Below are 16,052 nucleotides of genomic sequence, written 5' to 3'. Positions count from 1 at the left end.
CAAAGTGCACAGAGGGAAATGAATATGTTATATTAAAAATGAGGAGCAGAAGAATCAGAAAACTAGTAACATTTCAAAAAATAAAAGGACAGGATGATTAAAAAAAAGTTCAAAGCCAACGAATAAAAATGTGTTTTAAAATGTGATTTTAAAACATTTATTGAAAGAGCCTGTTTGGTGTAAAGCTGCAGTTCATTCCAAAGTGCTTCATTATGTAATACAGTATGAGGAAAAGTGGACAGTTATTAGTGGCTATCCGACCACACAAGAATAGCTTCAGTGTGATGAATATCGAGTATCTCTTGCCACAAAAAAAGCCAAAAAGTACAATTTCTTATTTTCTATTTCCATCCACAAAACAACAAAAATCAATTAAATTAAACATTCACAAAAAACACACACAGATGTGTTGTTCTTAATCCAACACTTATATTGCATTTGAAAAGTTAAAAATAGAGTGTACTGTAGTTTTGCAAAGGGTGCATGCACAGATGCAGCACAAATTTTATTCTGATGTGGTTGGTTGTATTTCATGTTTTAAACGCAAAAACATGTTGGTGACCTGAAGATGAGATCGACCACATTGTCTCCATTTGATATGACACTTACTACACACTAAACATTTTCCCTTTATATTTTTTTTTCTTTACATTTTGCAAGGGATCAATTTAAAGCTTTATAGCTGCGGCCTCGTGGTTGTGTCTAAAAATTGAGTGCCATAGTGGTCCAAGTCCAAGTATCCATCAAATCTATCAATATTTTAACAAAGCTGGTAAATAACATTCACTCATGCAGCTGCACTAGTAGCCAAGATAAAAAAAAAAAAAAGTGCTTGGTGCAAGAATAACTCAAATTTGGAACTAAACCTTGATCTAGAAACATTTTTATACAGATGTATTTTTCCAATTAATTTCCGCATTTAAAGGGAGTTTACAGTTTTAAGACTGCTATAGAGAGTTGGGTTTAGCCCCATTTCACTTGATTTCCTTCATCAAAAAGCTCAAAAACTATTTAAACCATTTCTCAAAAACGTGAGTGACCTCGACAGCCATCCCAAAGCTGGACTTTGTGTGGAGAAATTTGATGCAACATTCATTTCTTTTCATCCCGAAGAACACAGCAAGTTGCTCATTAACTGCAGCAGCTTTTTTTTTTTCACGTGTAAAACTGTCAATGGAACACTTTAGTAAACGCACTAATTATTCCTCAAAAACTGTCAATTTACACTTTGCTCCACTTTTAAATGTATAGTCTCGTACAAACGCGCCGCAGCTACTGTGTGAAGTAAACAGCTGCAGCTGCCAGTGAAATAGTTCCAACCACGTTTGTAAAAATGGCTTCATTGTCATTTATATACTGTACAAGTAACAAGTTTGTTTATCTTGGAGGTGACAAAGATGAAATTATCTGAGAGTTTTTGCTTGAATATTTTGATAATAGAATCGGGAAAAACCATCTATTCGCTACTCACAGTTCACACATTTTTGAGGTTTTTCTGTAACATTCTAAGATGCCACAGGATGGCGCCAAAGCTCTAGCTGGTTAAAAAGTAGTAATTGGTGTCAAATTAGAAATGTTGAAGAGATTATGTTACTGCCACACCCAGAAAGAAAACATTAACACCCATTTTTTTAATCAAAATGTAACATTTTGGGCTTTGTATTCACAATCTCCAATGGGAAAAAAAATTTAATAATGTGCATTGCCCTGTTTACTTGTCCTACTTTTTGTTTTTCTCTTCTGACTGGTGGAACTAGGCTTCCATTTGACTCAATTCTAAATTCCTCTTTCCTCTTCTAAGTGGGAAAACATCAACAGCTCGCGCACATCGAAAAATCTCTGCATCAGAGCACTTCACGACGCTAAAGGCTCTCATTATGACAGGTGGCCTAAAAAATGAGCTAATCATCATATATGAATTAATGATAAGGAACAAAACAAACATGGAACGGGGGGGGGAGCTCTTTATCCAACAAATTAATGATAGGACACATTTTGGGTTCTGAGTCCAAGTTTATGAAGCGCTACAATGAGGGGATCACTGACACTGCAACTGGGATGGATGTGAGGCGTACCCCATCCCAAGAGCAGCAGCTTCCATGCTGGTGTTGTGATGTGATGTCACAGTGATGTCACTGCAGCACAACCCAGCCTGGAAATGAACTCAAAGACCCTGACACGAGTGATAGAAGTGATCAATAACAAAACTGGTGGAAAGGCTTCACTCACCAGCCGAAGCCACCGAACGACACGCTTCTCTTCCTCCTCAGCATCGTCTCTTTGTCCTCCTCTTCTTCTTCTCTTATTGTGTCTGGCTACTCCCTCCCTATACCTCCTCTCGTCCTATCTCCTCATCCCGCCAGCTATAAATACTGTGCGATACACCGTCCTTCACGCCACCTCCTTTTCCCCTCCCGCAGTCTCCTCCCGCTGTTAATGTTTCTTTCTTTCACTTCGATTCACTGCACGCAGCCCTGCGAGAGACAGAGAGAGACGGGGAGGGAGGGACGAGGGCGAGGGAGGCAGAGACACAAAGAGACAAGTGGAAGCATTTCCTCTCGCTCTCTCCCGACCCGCCCTGACGAAGCAGAAAAGCAGCAGGGATGCTGCGAAAACTTTTCATGCTGACATCAATAAGTCAAGTTTTTAGAAAAGGACAGTTCGTGTCTTCATGCACTTTAGTGTACCGCACGATCGAGTCATTCCGCATTCTGCTGAGCCTAATTCACAAATTCACTTATTCACGTTTTTTTTCTTCTTCTTCTAGGTAACCTACCCTCACAGTTTTGGACACACACAAAATCTCAACTACTCACATTTTTTTGTGCTCTTTCTGGAGTGGCCTAAAATGCCTCAAGATGCTGGCAAAGCCCTGGATAGAGTGGGTATAAAAAGTCTACATATCCCTGTTCAAACACCAGTGTTTTGCAGTATTAGAAAAATTAGACTAAAATAAATATTTAATGTGCCCTCTGAAATGTACAACTCATGTTTTTTTTTAATCAATAGAATTTCGGTTGAGTTAGTAAACATAAACAACGGATAGTGTGGTTGCACAACTGTGACACACTCTTATAACTAGATTGTGGCTATGTTAAGACTTAACCAATCACATTTAAACTCATGTAAAATGGCAGTCAGCCCACACCCGCCACCATTTAAAGTGCATCTCACAGTGAGCAGAAAAATCTCAGGGAAACTCTACTAGAACATCGGGTATTTGTTTGAGGTTAATCAGACACATCATATACACCATGCTGCTGAATTAAATGTGAAGTATACTGCTTTTGTCATCTCGAGTAAATAAAACATAAGTACTGTGAGAACACGTTTATTGATTTTTTTTTCATCATCATGTGTGGTGTCACTTAAATTTTGAAAATCAGCTCTGATGTTACATAGTAATACGGTATGTGTATACTTATCTTATTGTCCAGTAACTAGTAACTTCTGTGAGCTTTCTGATTGGCTATCGTTCCGCTTCGCATAACAAACATAGAGTCTGTGGCTCAGGCCAACACAGTGTAATGGCCGTGTGTCCCAATAATTTTGACCATAATGCTGAAGATGAATGTAAATGATCGTTCGGCTTATCTCAGAAGAAGTGAATTTTGATTTATTTTTATTACTTATAAGATATTTATATATGTGGAATTGAATGAAGGACATCTTCAACCTGGACTGAGAGAGCTGGAGGCAACGACATGCATTCCTCCACAGGAACAGGGGGGTAGGTTTGAGGTTCAAACTTCGCACAACTAAGAACAAATGACATCTGTGTTCCTGCCTATACAGCCAAAATGGTATTTTTCAGTACAATCGAAGGCAATGCATGCAGTATTCAAAAGAACAAAAAGAATGGTGATTGCATGCATGTGTTCTCTGTGGAAAATCTCCAGTGGCTGAATACATTTACATTCATTGGCATTGGAACAATGGAAACAAAACACACAGTGTGACGGGTGGGGGAGGAGGGGGTATTTATCCAAAACATAAATTAATAGGAGTCAGAGCATTCCTTATACATGTGCACTACTTATGTAAAGCTGTGTATTTAATTTTTAACATGGGGCATACTAATGTTTTAATGCTAATAACAGAAGCATCTTTCCAAACATCTCGCTGTGAAATATGTGAAAAAGGTCTGTCATGCCATGATTGGTTATTTTGGCTGCCAGTCACAATTTTGCCGCTATGGTAGGTAGGCCATGCTAATGTTTATCAGGCAAAGCATGGATTAATGATGATATGTTCCACTTTTATCCAAATTTTATAATTACCAAATATGGCTCTGATTATTCAATTTTGAATTGGGGCTATGCTAATGTGTTGTAATGTTGTCGTATAAGGTCAAGAAAGACAGTCGCTGATGTACTTGCATCGCTTCCCATCCAGTAGGAGACTCCACAATCTTACAAGATCAGTTGCAACTGCCGACCGAGGCACTCCACACGCAGACTCCTTCACTTGAGCCCTTTCAACCTTAAACATCTCTTTTAAATGCTCTTTTGTTCATTTCTAAATTCATCTTTAGTTACACCACAACCGCCAATCAACAGGCCCGTCTTTAAACCCACCCCACTCAGAGTTACAGATATTATATACTATGCGATTATTAATAGTAGCACGTAATATGCACTCCCTCCCTACCTTTTTGTTATGACATTTTTAATTATGTATTTTCTAGAAGAAGGTATTAGTAATCCGTGAATGGTCTATTTTGCTGTCGATCATAATACACACGCTGTGATATGTTGGGAGGCAGCGCATTTACATGCGTAAATTACGTAAAGTACATTCATAAAGCAGTGTGCTGACACGTTTTTATTGGTTCTTTTTAACGCCAATCACAGCTATATGAGCTGTGATAGGTCAAAAGGCGGGGCTAAACCGGGGCATTCCAGGAAGTGTAAAGCGCCAGCGTGAGACTGCACTTTGACGTGAGCTGGAGCTATCGCGCTTTGCAAGGTAACACGCTGTTGCTGACAATAAATCCCCTTTAATTCCTCAGAAGTGAATTAAACATACTCCATAGTTGTACAAGTTGTGAAATACAAGTTGTGACTTGAGTTCCTGCTCATAGAAGTTGTGGTTGCGTTTTCATTGATACCCGCAAATTTAAAGCACGTAATCAATCAGCAATGAATGCTAGTTTAACGATGTTTCTTTGTCCTGGGAATTACATATATAACATTTACATCATTGCACCAAATGTATTTTGTCTTATAATATATAATATCTTGGGTAACGTGGAATTTGGTTGACTATGATGACGGTTTGTTGGTTTCAGTTTCCAGGCACCCGGTTTTTTTTCCCCCTAGGAAAAAGTGAAATGAAAGTGAAAGACAGTCTTTCCTCTTGTCGTTTCTGCTTGCTTTTCGCCACGATTAACCAATAATTTATGCTGTAGTGTAAGAAAGGTCTGTAAACACCATGCGTATGTGTTGCTTGTAAGTAGGGAAAATTCCAAGTGTATATAGTATTAATTGTAGAACGTGCTCCTGCTACAATGGCTAAAATCACAATGGATAAAGACTCTGATTTTTGCATACACAGCAAGCATTTCCATTCTTCAAGAAAAGAAAAGGGAGCAATACTCATCTGTTTGTCCCCCCCTCCCCCTCAACCGACCTCCTGCAAGAGTTTAGGTACTTCCAATCAGTGATAACCTCACAATCAAAGATGGTGGACTCCCAGTACTTCCTACCAAATGACATCGGCATCGCCGCCCTTGACTGCGCCGAGGCTTTTCGCCTGCTCTCCCCGCAGGAGAAGATGTATGCCCACTACCTCTCACGCGCTTCCTGGTATGTCATTGACCTCACTGTCATCTCAGGTCAGGCGGCGCACCTGGTGGATTTCTTGTATAAAAGATTATATACTTAGTATACTTACAAACATTTCTGGCAGATTTTGTATCAATGTCAGAGTTTGCTACTGATTGTCATAGCTCTTAACCTTTCAGTTATCTGGTTATAACGGTTTATCGTTCCCAACGCCAATAAACAACTGTGGATGGGCTTACTGTATTAATAGTTTAAACTATATACAGTGGTGCTTCTACTTACCCAACGGCTCTAGTAACAGAAAGTTCAGGTTACAAAACGCCTCCTCGGAAAAATATTGTTTCTACTTACACAGGAAAATTCAGGATACGAAAGGTGAAAATAGAGCTGTATTTGCAGCGCCCAAAGTCCACCGAACGTAAACATCCTTTATCTTTGTTTGAAGCCACTCTCCCATTGGCTATCACCGGAGCATCTTCCTGGCATCCCATTGGCTAGGAGGGACATCAATCTTTACATGTTGCTTTCCGTTTCCCTTCGACACTCGAGTGTCACTGCGTTTGTACATGCTTTGTCACAAGCTAGCGGACATTGGTAAAGTACAACTTTTTCGTGAGTTTTTCATTTGTGTTTATTCATCGTTCTTCACCATGGGCCTCAAGAAAATTTTGTAGAATTATGTTATGTGCATGCCTACATTCGTACGTATGTTTTCTCATGTCAAAACGTTTGCCGCTGCCTCTGTCCCCCACGATGCCTTTTGCTTGTCCTCACACTTCTCTTCGCATAGTCTCCCAACACCAAAGGTAAATGAAGGTACTTTGAATGGGGGATCAGGGGGCTTTGAATGGAACAGGCTATTTACATGTAAAAAGCACTTTTACCTATGAAAAATTTCTGTGACAGAACGGCTTTTGGAACAAATTAATTTCATAAGTAGAGGTACCACTGTATAATATAAATATATATGCACACACACTCCAAGCTATGATCTAAAAATACATAATTTCAACCCCATTTTGCAACACTGCCCTTAAAATTAAATGGCTTGTACAGGTGTTTTTCTCACTCAGATTAAGGCAAAGTTGGAACCATTCATACCATTCGCATGCATGCAAATGCTATGCTCGCTCAAACAAACACTTTATGTGATGTATTTACATATATTTTTTGGTTTTACATTTGTTTCCTCAAATCATACTTTGTTCTCTCTCTCTCTCTCTCTCTCTATCTATCTATCTATATATATATATATATATATATATATATATATATAATGTAGTTTTTAAATTAAATGTCATATAAGTGAAACCACTCCTCCTTGTCTTAGGTACGGCGGTCTCGCTGTGCTCCTGCAGACATCCCCGGAGTCGCCAGTCATCTTTGTCCTGCTGCAGAGGATTTTCCGAAAGCAGTCACCTGCGCAGCTGGAAGCTGTAGCAACGTCTGCCGGACTGAGCTCAGAGGAGTACCAAGTATGTCGTCGTTTGTTCTTTTTGTTTCTGTGCAAAATTTGGTTGTGCTTCAAAAACTACTTTTTGTGTCGTGTTCATCTTCAGGCCTTCTTGGTATATGCAGCAGGTTTCTATGCTAACATGGGAAACTACAAGTCTTTCGGAGACTCCAAGTTTGTCCCAAATTTGCCAAAGGTACAAAGTTGATATGTGCATTTTACACTTAGTTAAGACGGCATATTATTGTCTCTGAATTGTAATGCATTGCACAATATCTGTTACTTCCTCCAAAGTATTAAGAGAATTGGATTAATCGCGGCAACCCTTTCACAAGAGGATGCCAAACTCGGATCACAAATTGCACTAAATCAAACACCAACCTATTGTTGCTAGGAGCCACAGAAAAGGTTAACCAAAAAAAATTCTAATTTTAATTGTCTATTCAATGTACAGCCCTTTATAAACAACAAACACTAATGTATATGTCAATTATTACCCACCTCAAGGGGAGAGATTTCGCCAAACCAACTTTTCCTAGTATTTTCGATGTAATAGTTTCTATTGTGTCTTAGTTACCATGTGAAATATGAATTTAAATTGTCCACGCATTCCTGTGTTCCAGACATTTTTCTGACAGAAGAATCCTTAAATCAGATCATTTGAATTTCTCAAGCCTATCGATGTCACCAGTAAAGATCTCCGCCCTCCCTTTCCACTCCTGAGCCAAGATGCTCTCTCATAAGTGTGTCTCTCGTTGGCACAGAGACAGTCTTAGAGGAAAGGGGCTGGTCTAAGCCAAATATGGACAAAGTGGATACAAAAGTAGCTGTCATTTGGACCTTTTCTGGACTCTCGTATCACAAAACATTTTTTGAATGAAATGTACACATTGATATTAAATACATGTTAGAGAGTCACTCTACGGAGGTCTAAATAGCCAAAATATGGAAGCTTTATTTAACACACCATGCGGTGCGATGATGCGGCTAGAATGATTAATGTAAATTCCTTCTGACACTTCAACTTTTGAAAATATGTCACAGCACCCCGGAAGGTGGGAGTTCAATAGATATCCAAGTCCCAGTGAGAGGATTAATCAATACTGACAGAGTGAATGGATGTTTTAAACTTAAAATTAGTTAAACCAAAAGGTGATAAGTGCTACTGCTGCTCACAAATGCTGTTTTTTTTTTTTTTTTTTTGTTACTGTAATCCATAATGTATTTTTCAGCATATTTGGTTCTACTTACACAGGACAAGTTGGATTCACTGGTTAGGGCCAGCCAGGCTTTTCAGGAGGACCCCATTGAGATGGGTGCTCTCTGGGAGAGTTGCTCATCTCTTATCCACTCCCTGAAGGACAACCAGAAACAACTGGGTCTCGGTGACAAAGTGAGAGCTTGTAACCTTTAAAATATCGTGTGGTTAAAGTAATGCTGTTTGATAGTTGTTTGTTATACTGCAGCTCACCTTTTGTCTTGCTGTACTTTTCTTCAGGGAATTACCACCTACTTCTCTGGAAACTGCTGCATGGAAGATGCTGAGCTGGCGCAAAAGTTCCTTGACTCGAAGGTAAGCGTGACTCACTATTGAATATTTTTAGCATTATTTTTTTTGCGATCAAGTACAGCAATCATCTAAAAAAATATTTTGAACTCTTAAAACAATTTCAAAAATGCAAAATGAATACAACAGAGATTACATGACACTTGGTGGTGCAAATGTAATGGTAGGTCACATTTAAAGATCCAAGTGCCCAAAAGCCCCATGGCCATAATTTGTCAGCCTCTTGTGTACATCAAGTATTTAAAAGCTAATCATGTTTGCTATGAGATATGCTGAACCATCATTTGTTTTTCCAGAAATTGTCTGCTTATAACACCCGGCTGTTTAAAAGGGAAAATGGTGAGAAAACCTGCTATGAAGTGCGCTTGGCCTCAGCTGTGAAGAAAGGTCAGTCGTCAAATGAAGTAACAAAGATGGTATCAATGCTGGTCACTGGGTTAACAAGGTACATGCTAGAAAATGTATTAACGCACACGACTGCTGCACAGACGCCACAGTGGATGGCGAGTGTGAATCCTGTTTCGGGTGCTTTGACTTTGAGGGAAAAGAGTTCTCAGTGAAAAGGGGAGACTATGCACCACTAATGGAGAGGGTCTGTTATTATCTTCAGAAGGCTCAGGTGAGTGAGAGAATGGCTCAGTTTTCAAGCAATTTGCCACTGTTAATCACGAGTTGAAATTTGTTGTCGCTTCAAATCTAACAGGCCCATGCTGCAAATGAGAACCAGAAGAAGATGCTTGAGCAGTACAGACAAAGCTTCACCTTGGGGTCGGTGGAAGCCCACAAGGAAGGCTCGCGCTACTGGATTAAAGACAAGGGACCAATTGTGGAGAGGTGAGGACACTTAACTGTAGTTTATTTTATCCATCCATTTTCTGTGCCGCTTATCCTCACAAGGGTCGCGTGGAGTGCTGGAGCCTATCCGAGCTGTCAACGGGCAGGAGGCAGGGTACACCCTGAACTGGCTGCCAGCAAATCGCAGGGCAGATGGAGACAGACAACTCTCACACTCACACCTTGGGGCAATTTAGAGTGTCCAATTAATGTTGCATGTTTTTTGGTATGCGGGAGGAAACCGTAGTGCCAGGAGAAAAGCCACGCAGGCACGGGGAGAACATGCATACTCCACACAGGCAGGTCCAGGATTGAACCAGAACTGTGAGGCCAACGCTTTACCAGCTGATCCACCGTGCCTCCCTAGTTTAATTTAATGTATTTTAATTTAATTTTCATTTTTAATGTAATTAAGTTTATCAATGTAAACAGAAAACACCCTCCCCTAAAAAGATGCATTTATTTGGTATTTTTATCATGGATGACTTTTTAGCACCCTTGGACTGTTTGTGCGTGTGTATAATGTAGAGGTGGCTCTCACATAAATTAGAATATTTATGTAAAGCTGATTTATTTAGTAGTTCAATTAAAAAAGACAAAGACAAACACCCGGGGAAATACTTTTCAGAAGTCCAATACCTATATAATTTCTATACTGACAAAAAAAGATACTGTAGTTCCTTATTTTATACTGTATTGTAATATCCTAAAAAAGATAATTTCATTGTGTACGTGTTCTCCGTGTGTAGTCAATTGTTTTGAGATTTATCTGTACATGTGGAATCTGTGACATTTCTGCTGAAGATTACAGTAAAAGTTAGGAAAAAATAAATCAGGATATGACAGTCATGAAACTGTTGTGCCGAGCCAAAAACAATCCTCATTTACTTCTGCAATGTTGGGGAATTATTTTCTGAAGTCAATTTTCACTGACCTATCATGTCCATTTCATATGGATAAAGTACTTTAGTTAGCCGATGGCCATACTAAAAGCAAATTATATAATGCAATGATCACAGAAAGGTTTATTCAATATCAATCTTTTTTTTTTTTTTTTCTTTTATCCAAGGCTGCATTTGCATTTACAATTACATGGCAGGCCAAAAGAAATTTTTTGATTGGCTTGACCCAATCATTCCTTCAGGTTCTGGTATTAATCTGTGGAATTTATTTATTTTTTTTTTGTCTCCCCACGCTTTTCTCAGCTACATCGGCTTCATTGAAAGTTACAGGGACCCCTTTGGCTCCAGAGGAGAGTTTGAAGGTAGCTGTGATCTCAACAGGTTTTCTTCCATTTGGCTGCACTTCTTCCCCTGAGGAACCTACTTGTGGCGTCCACTTTAGGATTTGTGGCGGTTGTAAACAAGGCGATGAGCGAGCGGTTTGCCAAACTCGTGAGCTCGGCAGAAGTGCTGCTGCCCGAGCTTCCCTGGCCGAGGGAGTTTGAGAAGGACAATTTCCTTAAACCGGACTTCACTTCTCTTGACGTCCTCACCTTCGCTGGTAGCGGCATTCCAGCTGGCATCAATATTCCCAACTGTACGTACACTAACTTGAAGCTTGCTTTTTTTTTTTGGGGAGGGGGGTTATTTATTTTTGTTCTCCTTTGTTTTTTGTTAACATTATTCCATTCTGTTTCTTAAACCAGATGATGACATCAGACAGTCGGAGGGCTTTAAAAATGTCTCTCTAGGAAATGTATTAGCTGTGGCTTACGCGACAAACAAAGAAAAGCTGACATTCTTGGAGGAAGATGACAAGGTGAGGCACCCAAGATGACAGAACTCAATACAATCGTACCTGTATAACACACACATTTGTGCGCCTCTTTGTCCCAGGATTTGTTTGTCAAGTGGAAGAGTCCATCATTTGAAGTCCAAGTCGGCCTCCATGAACTGTTGGGACATGGAAGTGGCAAGTTGTTCGTTCAGGTCTGTCAAACAAGACGGTTTGTATTCCTGTATTTACAAATCAGTGCTCAGGCGTTATCCTCGTATCTCTATCAACACACCATCCCGCCAAAGCTATGATGAATTGCTAATTAATACGTTAAAATCCCAAATTCATTTACGTAGTCATTGATTGGAATGGTGCGGACAAAGCATGTCATTGCTGCCAGCAGTTTGTCAACGCACCAGGCCCTTTGGACAAGAGAAAAGGCTTTAATGGTTAACAAAGCTAACAAGTGATTTACGCAATATTCCCAAACTGTTTCATAGGTGTAAGAGTCAGAGCACACGTATAACTTAACTATTTTCACTCTTTGCTGTGTATGAATCATTTCTTACACATTACGACTTTCATTCTTGTTGAGATAAAATCCCGCAAGGCTCTAGCAGAGTGAGGAAAAGCTAGTGTTATTGGACTTCTCAGACAGTTGAAGTGTCAAATGAAGTTAAAGGATTAGCGCTCAAGCTATTTTCAACACTATCGAGTGGTTAATAATTGGTTTAAAATTTTTTAACCATGTTGGGACTGAATATCGACTCAAACATAGATCAAATATAAGAAATATTTCACATCTATTGTGATTGGCTGTCGGTATCTGCTGTGTACCCTGCTATAAGGTATATTTTTGAGATGCTGCTTACAAAACACTAGGGCACATACACACACACACACATGGTTTTTTGTCATAACGGACCACGCTGTTATGAAGACTCATGCACTACAGGAAGTCCAGCACGCTGTTATCTTCCACTCAACCATAGCGTTGTAAACTTGTCTTTCTGATTTCATTGGATTAAATACTCAGAAGACAAGGTCATTGTTTCATAACACAAGGAATTCCATCCTTACGAGACCAGCTGGGCAATTCCCCGGCCACGTTTGCAATTCCTTGCACTGCCTCTCATGTAGAGTCACCTGGCATAGGCTCCAACTAACCTGCTACCCTTGACTGTTTGGATGTGTCGCTCCCTCTACAGGACAACAAGGGAATTTTCAACTTTGAACAGAGCAAAGTTATCAACCCGGAAACTGGCGAGCTGGTGAGTTTCTCTCAAATGTGGATCAAAGCCACATGCGTATCTGATATTTGTCAGTACATTTCAGATATGTGTAATAAAATTTGAAAAGAATGGAAGGAATTAAATCAGAAATGGCCAGTGTAAATCCAGCCTTGATGTGATGAGAACAATTTACAGTTTTTCCACAAATGGACACTTTTCACTTGTCTTGATAACATGAATGTGACAGTACATAGCTTTGCACTACCTTGATGACCAGCAAGGTTTAAAAAAAATATTCCACACTTGAATGGGGAGGCACTCGAGAGACCCAACAATTTGTATGCAAAGAAAACGGAGTTTTAAAAAAATAATAACGTTAAATGCAAAGCTTCATTTCTTCATGGTGTGCTTGTTTTTCTAGGTTTCCAGTTGGTACCAAGACAATGAAACTTGGGACAGTAAATTCTCCACCCTCGCTTCCTCTTATGAAGAATGCAGGGCAGAGTGTGTGGGACTCTTTCTGTCTCTGAACAAGAACGTACTCAGGTAGGTAATGAATTGTTGAGGTTTTGGTCAAGACAAAGGATATTTAATCCTAGTCACTGCTGATTTTGTGCTGCAGTATTTTCGGTCACGAGGGCCAGGATGCGGAGGATGTGGTCTATGTGAACTGGCTGAGCATGGTGCGAGGAGGTCTGCTGGGCCTGGAGTTTTACACACCTGAGAGCAAGACATGGAGACAGGTGAACTGTCAATAAAACCCATGGTCCTGTAGCATGACTGTTGTGAATGAGAGTTTTGGTGTCAGCTATTTTGGTGCTAACTACTTTCACTGTGATGCAGTGCATCACCCCCACTACAAATTGTAATCTCCATAATAAACAAACAGGTACATCTTATTACATTTGAATATGATAGAAAACTTCATTCATCTCAGTAATTCAAGAATTGGTATGAAGATGCACTTGAAGTGTTAAATTAATACCTATTTGACAGTGTCAGTCAAAACTGAATTATCTGTAATGAGTTTTACTTTTTTCCAGGCTCACATGCAGGCTCGTTTTGTGATCCTCCGTGTCCTACTGGATGCTGGTGAGGACCTGGTGGCCCTGAAGGAGGTCACGGGAGCCGACGGCAAACCCGACGCTCGCATCAGGCTTGACAGAAGCAAGATCCACACTGTTGGAAAGGAAGCCATCCACAGGTTCCTTTGCAAATTGCAGGTATTTTTTTCCTCCACCATTTATAAAAACTTAGTTAGCAAAATATGCTACCACTTTGTATGTGTAGGATGATTGAGAATGGATATTATATTGGAGCATGTAAGGCTAATTGATTTTTTTTTAATAGTTTAGTTGTTGAAAACTTATACGTACCAAAACTTTGATTTTTTTTTTTTTTTTTTTTTTCCAACCCGCATCCTCCATTTTCTAGGTCTTCAAATCAACAGCAGACGTAGAAAAAGGCCGGGCCCTGTATGAGGGCTACTCGACTGTGAACGAGAGCGGGGAACACAATTTCATGCGGCTTCGTGAGACGGTGCTGCTGCGAAAGGAGGATCGCAAGATGTTTGTTCAAGCCAACACCGAAATCAGCGGTACTGTATGTTTTTACCCTTCCGCGCAATGGACTACGTTTAGTCATCACATTCACATTTTGGGTTTATATAGTCAACCCCAGCTCTTCATGGAGATAGTGATGGAGTCCTGCTACAAATGGCAAAAAACACCAATAAGTGACTCCTCCCCTTTAAAAAATTACCTGTATTAATAGGGGGCTACTTTGAGTGTGCGTCATATTATAGTTTTCTGAATAAGAAGCTGTTATTTGGTTGATTTTTTTTTTTTTTTGCGCGGGGTGATTGCAATCGTATATTTTATGTAGGAGTTTGCTTCAGATACACCACCATTAAATGACTACAATGAAAGCCATGACTTCTGCCCATCATCTCACCTTTTTAAAATTTAAGATTGAGCCACAATCTCTTTGTCGAGGTACTACTGTAGTTTAACATGGATCCCACAAGACTATCATTTCAATCTCAACACATTCGCTTTAATTATGATTTGATTTGTTTGTGTGTGTGTGTGTGGGGGGGATGCACCGGATGTGTAGGTGTGCTTTCACATGCAGCCAAGACTTACTCCCACTAACAACCCAGGCTAAACTTAGTTCCTCCCTGACATCCAAACATGTTAGTCTATCAAGATGTATTACTTCAACCTACTTCCTTGACATATATTATTTTCCTATTAGCCACGTGTTTTGTACTTTGGCAAAAAAAGAAAAACATAGACTTATATATGTGTGTGTCTACTGCCATTTACACATTTCTTGAACGTGTTTGGTTGTCTTTTGTGCTTTTCCAGAAGAGAGTGTTGAGCTAGTGGAGTACGAAGGGACCACATCAGGCTTGATTCAGTCCTTTGTCGAACGGTTCCAAGACAACGACAAACTTGAGGCCGACCTCTTGGCGTTGAGCAGAGTGGATTCTTCCTGTTGGTGTTGATGGGAGAGATGGGGTGGTTGCCCTCTCAAAATTACTTTTGTGGCTTCTTAAGTTGTCTTCAGAACTGACTTAACCATTCACCAAGTCCTAGAGAGTCACAAAACTAGAACAGATCAACTGTAGAGAAAAGAACAGCACCAGTCCATAGTTTGCATTACATAAAACCTGTATTTCAGATTTGGGGACATACGACAAAAACACGGTGCTAATGTGAATATTGACAAGGTCAAAACCATCCATTGTTCGTGATCTCCTTGGTTAATTTGACATGTTTAGACTTTTAAACCACTGCCGTAGCTTCAAATAATAGGCTGAAATGCATTTTGCCCTCATTGTCATGTGCAATTTACTTAATGGTGAAAATAAAATGTTTGATAAGATGTGTACTATTTTTCTCTAAGCCATTGGGCATTAGCAAGCCATTTTGTAAAATCTTTTTTCCCTCAGAACCAATGGGCATTTTATTTTTCAGTAATACGTTTTGCAGCTGCATCCATTTTCTAAAGTGCTTGTCCTCATTGGAATCGCGCATGTGCTGGAGCATATTGCAGCGAAAGGTATATCCTGGACTTGTCACCAGCCGGTTAAGGGCACAAACGGAACACCTATTCCCAACCTATGGACAACGTAGCCTTTAATTCATCTAACGAGAGAACATGCAAACTCATCAGTTTGATCATGTATATTCCAAAATCATATTTACCATTTTTCATGTGTCCCTGAAACTGCTCTCCACCCTGTCACGTGGTAACGTCCCCTTTACGAAACTGTCTTGGGGTCACTACTGCCAGCATTTTGTTTTTAACTGGAGGGATAATATTTACCCTTTTTTATATTTTATGTAGGATGTTGCCAAGATTTGTCTGTCCACTCTGTCAGTGAAATAATGGATATAAAAGCCTTTCATAAATTGAAAAGTATTTGTTTGGAAGCTCTTTTAACAAGCATGTTC

General features: G+C 39.8%; 2 protein-coding genes across 3 annotated transcripts in view; one reads left to right on the top strand and one right to left on the bottom strand.

The window, feature by feature from the left end:
• Positions 1 to 4,705, bottom strand: part of LOC133491894 (rap1 GTPase-activating protein 2-like) — a 31,768-nt gene extending 27,063 nt beyond the window's left edge. The window contains exons 1-2 of the mRNA XM_061803605.1: positions 4,417 to 4,705; positions 2,230 to 2,474 (exon numbers count right to left, since the gene is read on the bottom strand). Of these exons, the coding sequence (XP_061659589.1) occupies positions 2,230 to 2,273 (44 nt within the window). The 5' untranslated portion in view covers positions 2,274 to 2,474; positions 4,417 to 4,705. The remainder of the gene's footprint in view (positions 1 to 2,229; positions 2,475 to 4,416) is intronic.
• Positions 4,706 to 4,827: 122 nt separating this feature from the next.
• On the top strand, positions 4,828 to 15,480 carry dpp3 (dipeptidyl-peptidase 3). 2 transcript variants are annotated; one of them, XM_061803603.1, is made up of 19 exons: positions 4,828 to 4,968; positions 5,642 to 5,807; positions 7,117 to 7,261; positions 7,346 to 7,435; positions 8,495 to 8,632; positions 8,738 to 8,812; positions 9,103 to 9,193; positions 9,295 to 9,425; positions 9,510 to 9,640; positions 10,846 to 10,904; positions 10,985 to 11,179; positions 11,289 to 11,401; positions 11,479 to 11,571; positions 12,568 to 12,630; positions 13,013 to 13,137; positions 13,214 to 13,334; positions 13,635 to 13,814; positions 14,026 to 14,188; positions 14,961 to 15,480. In XM_061803603.1, exons 2-19 carry the CDS (start codon positions 5,683 to 5,685, stop codon positions 15,098 to 15,100), a joined length of 2,178 nt encoding a protein of 725 aa, XP_061659587.1. In that variant the 5' UTR covers positions 4,828 to 4,968; positions 5,642 to 5,682; the 3' UTR covers positions 15,101 to 15,480. The 2 variants fall into 2 exon arrangements, with proteins under 2 accessions (XP_061659587.1, XP_061659588.1); XM_061803604.1 differs by having other exon boundaries at positions 4,831 to 4,968; positions 5,649 to 5,807.
• The last annotated feature ends 572 nt before the right edge of the window (positions 15,481 to 16,052 follow it).

This window comes from Syngnathoides biaculeatus, chromosome 18, assembly GCF_019802595.1.
Source record: "Syngnathoides biaculeatus isolate LvHL_M chromosome 18, ASM1980259v1, whole genome shotgun sequence".
Lineage (NCBI taxonomy): Eukaryota > Metazoa > Chordata > Actinopteri > Syngnathiformes > Syngnathidae > Syngnathoides > Syngnathoides biaculeatus.
This window is presented reverse-complemented; position numbering and strand designations above follow the sequence as displayed.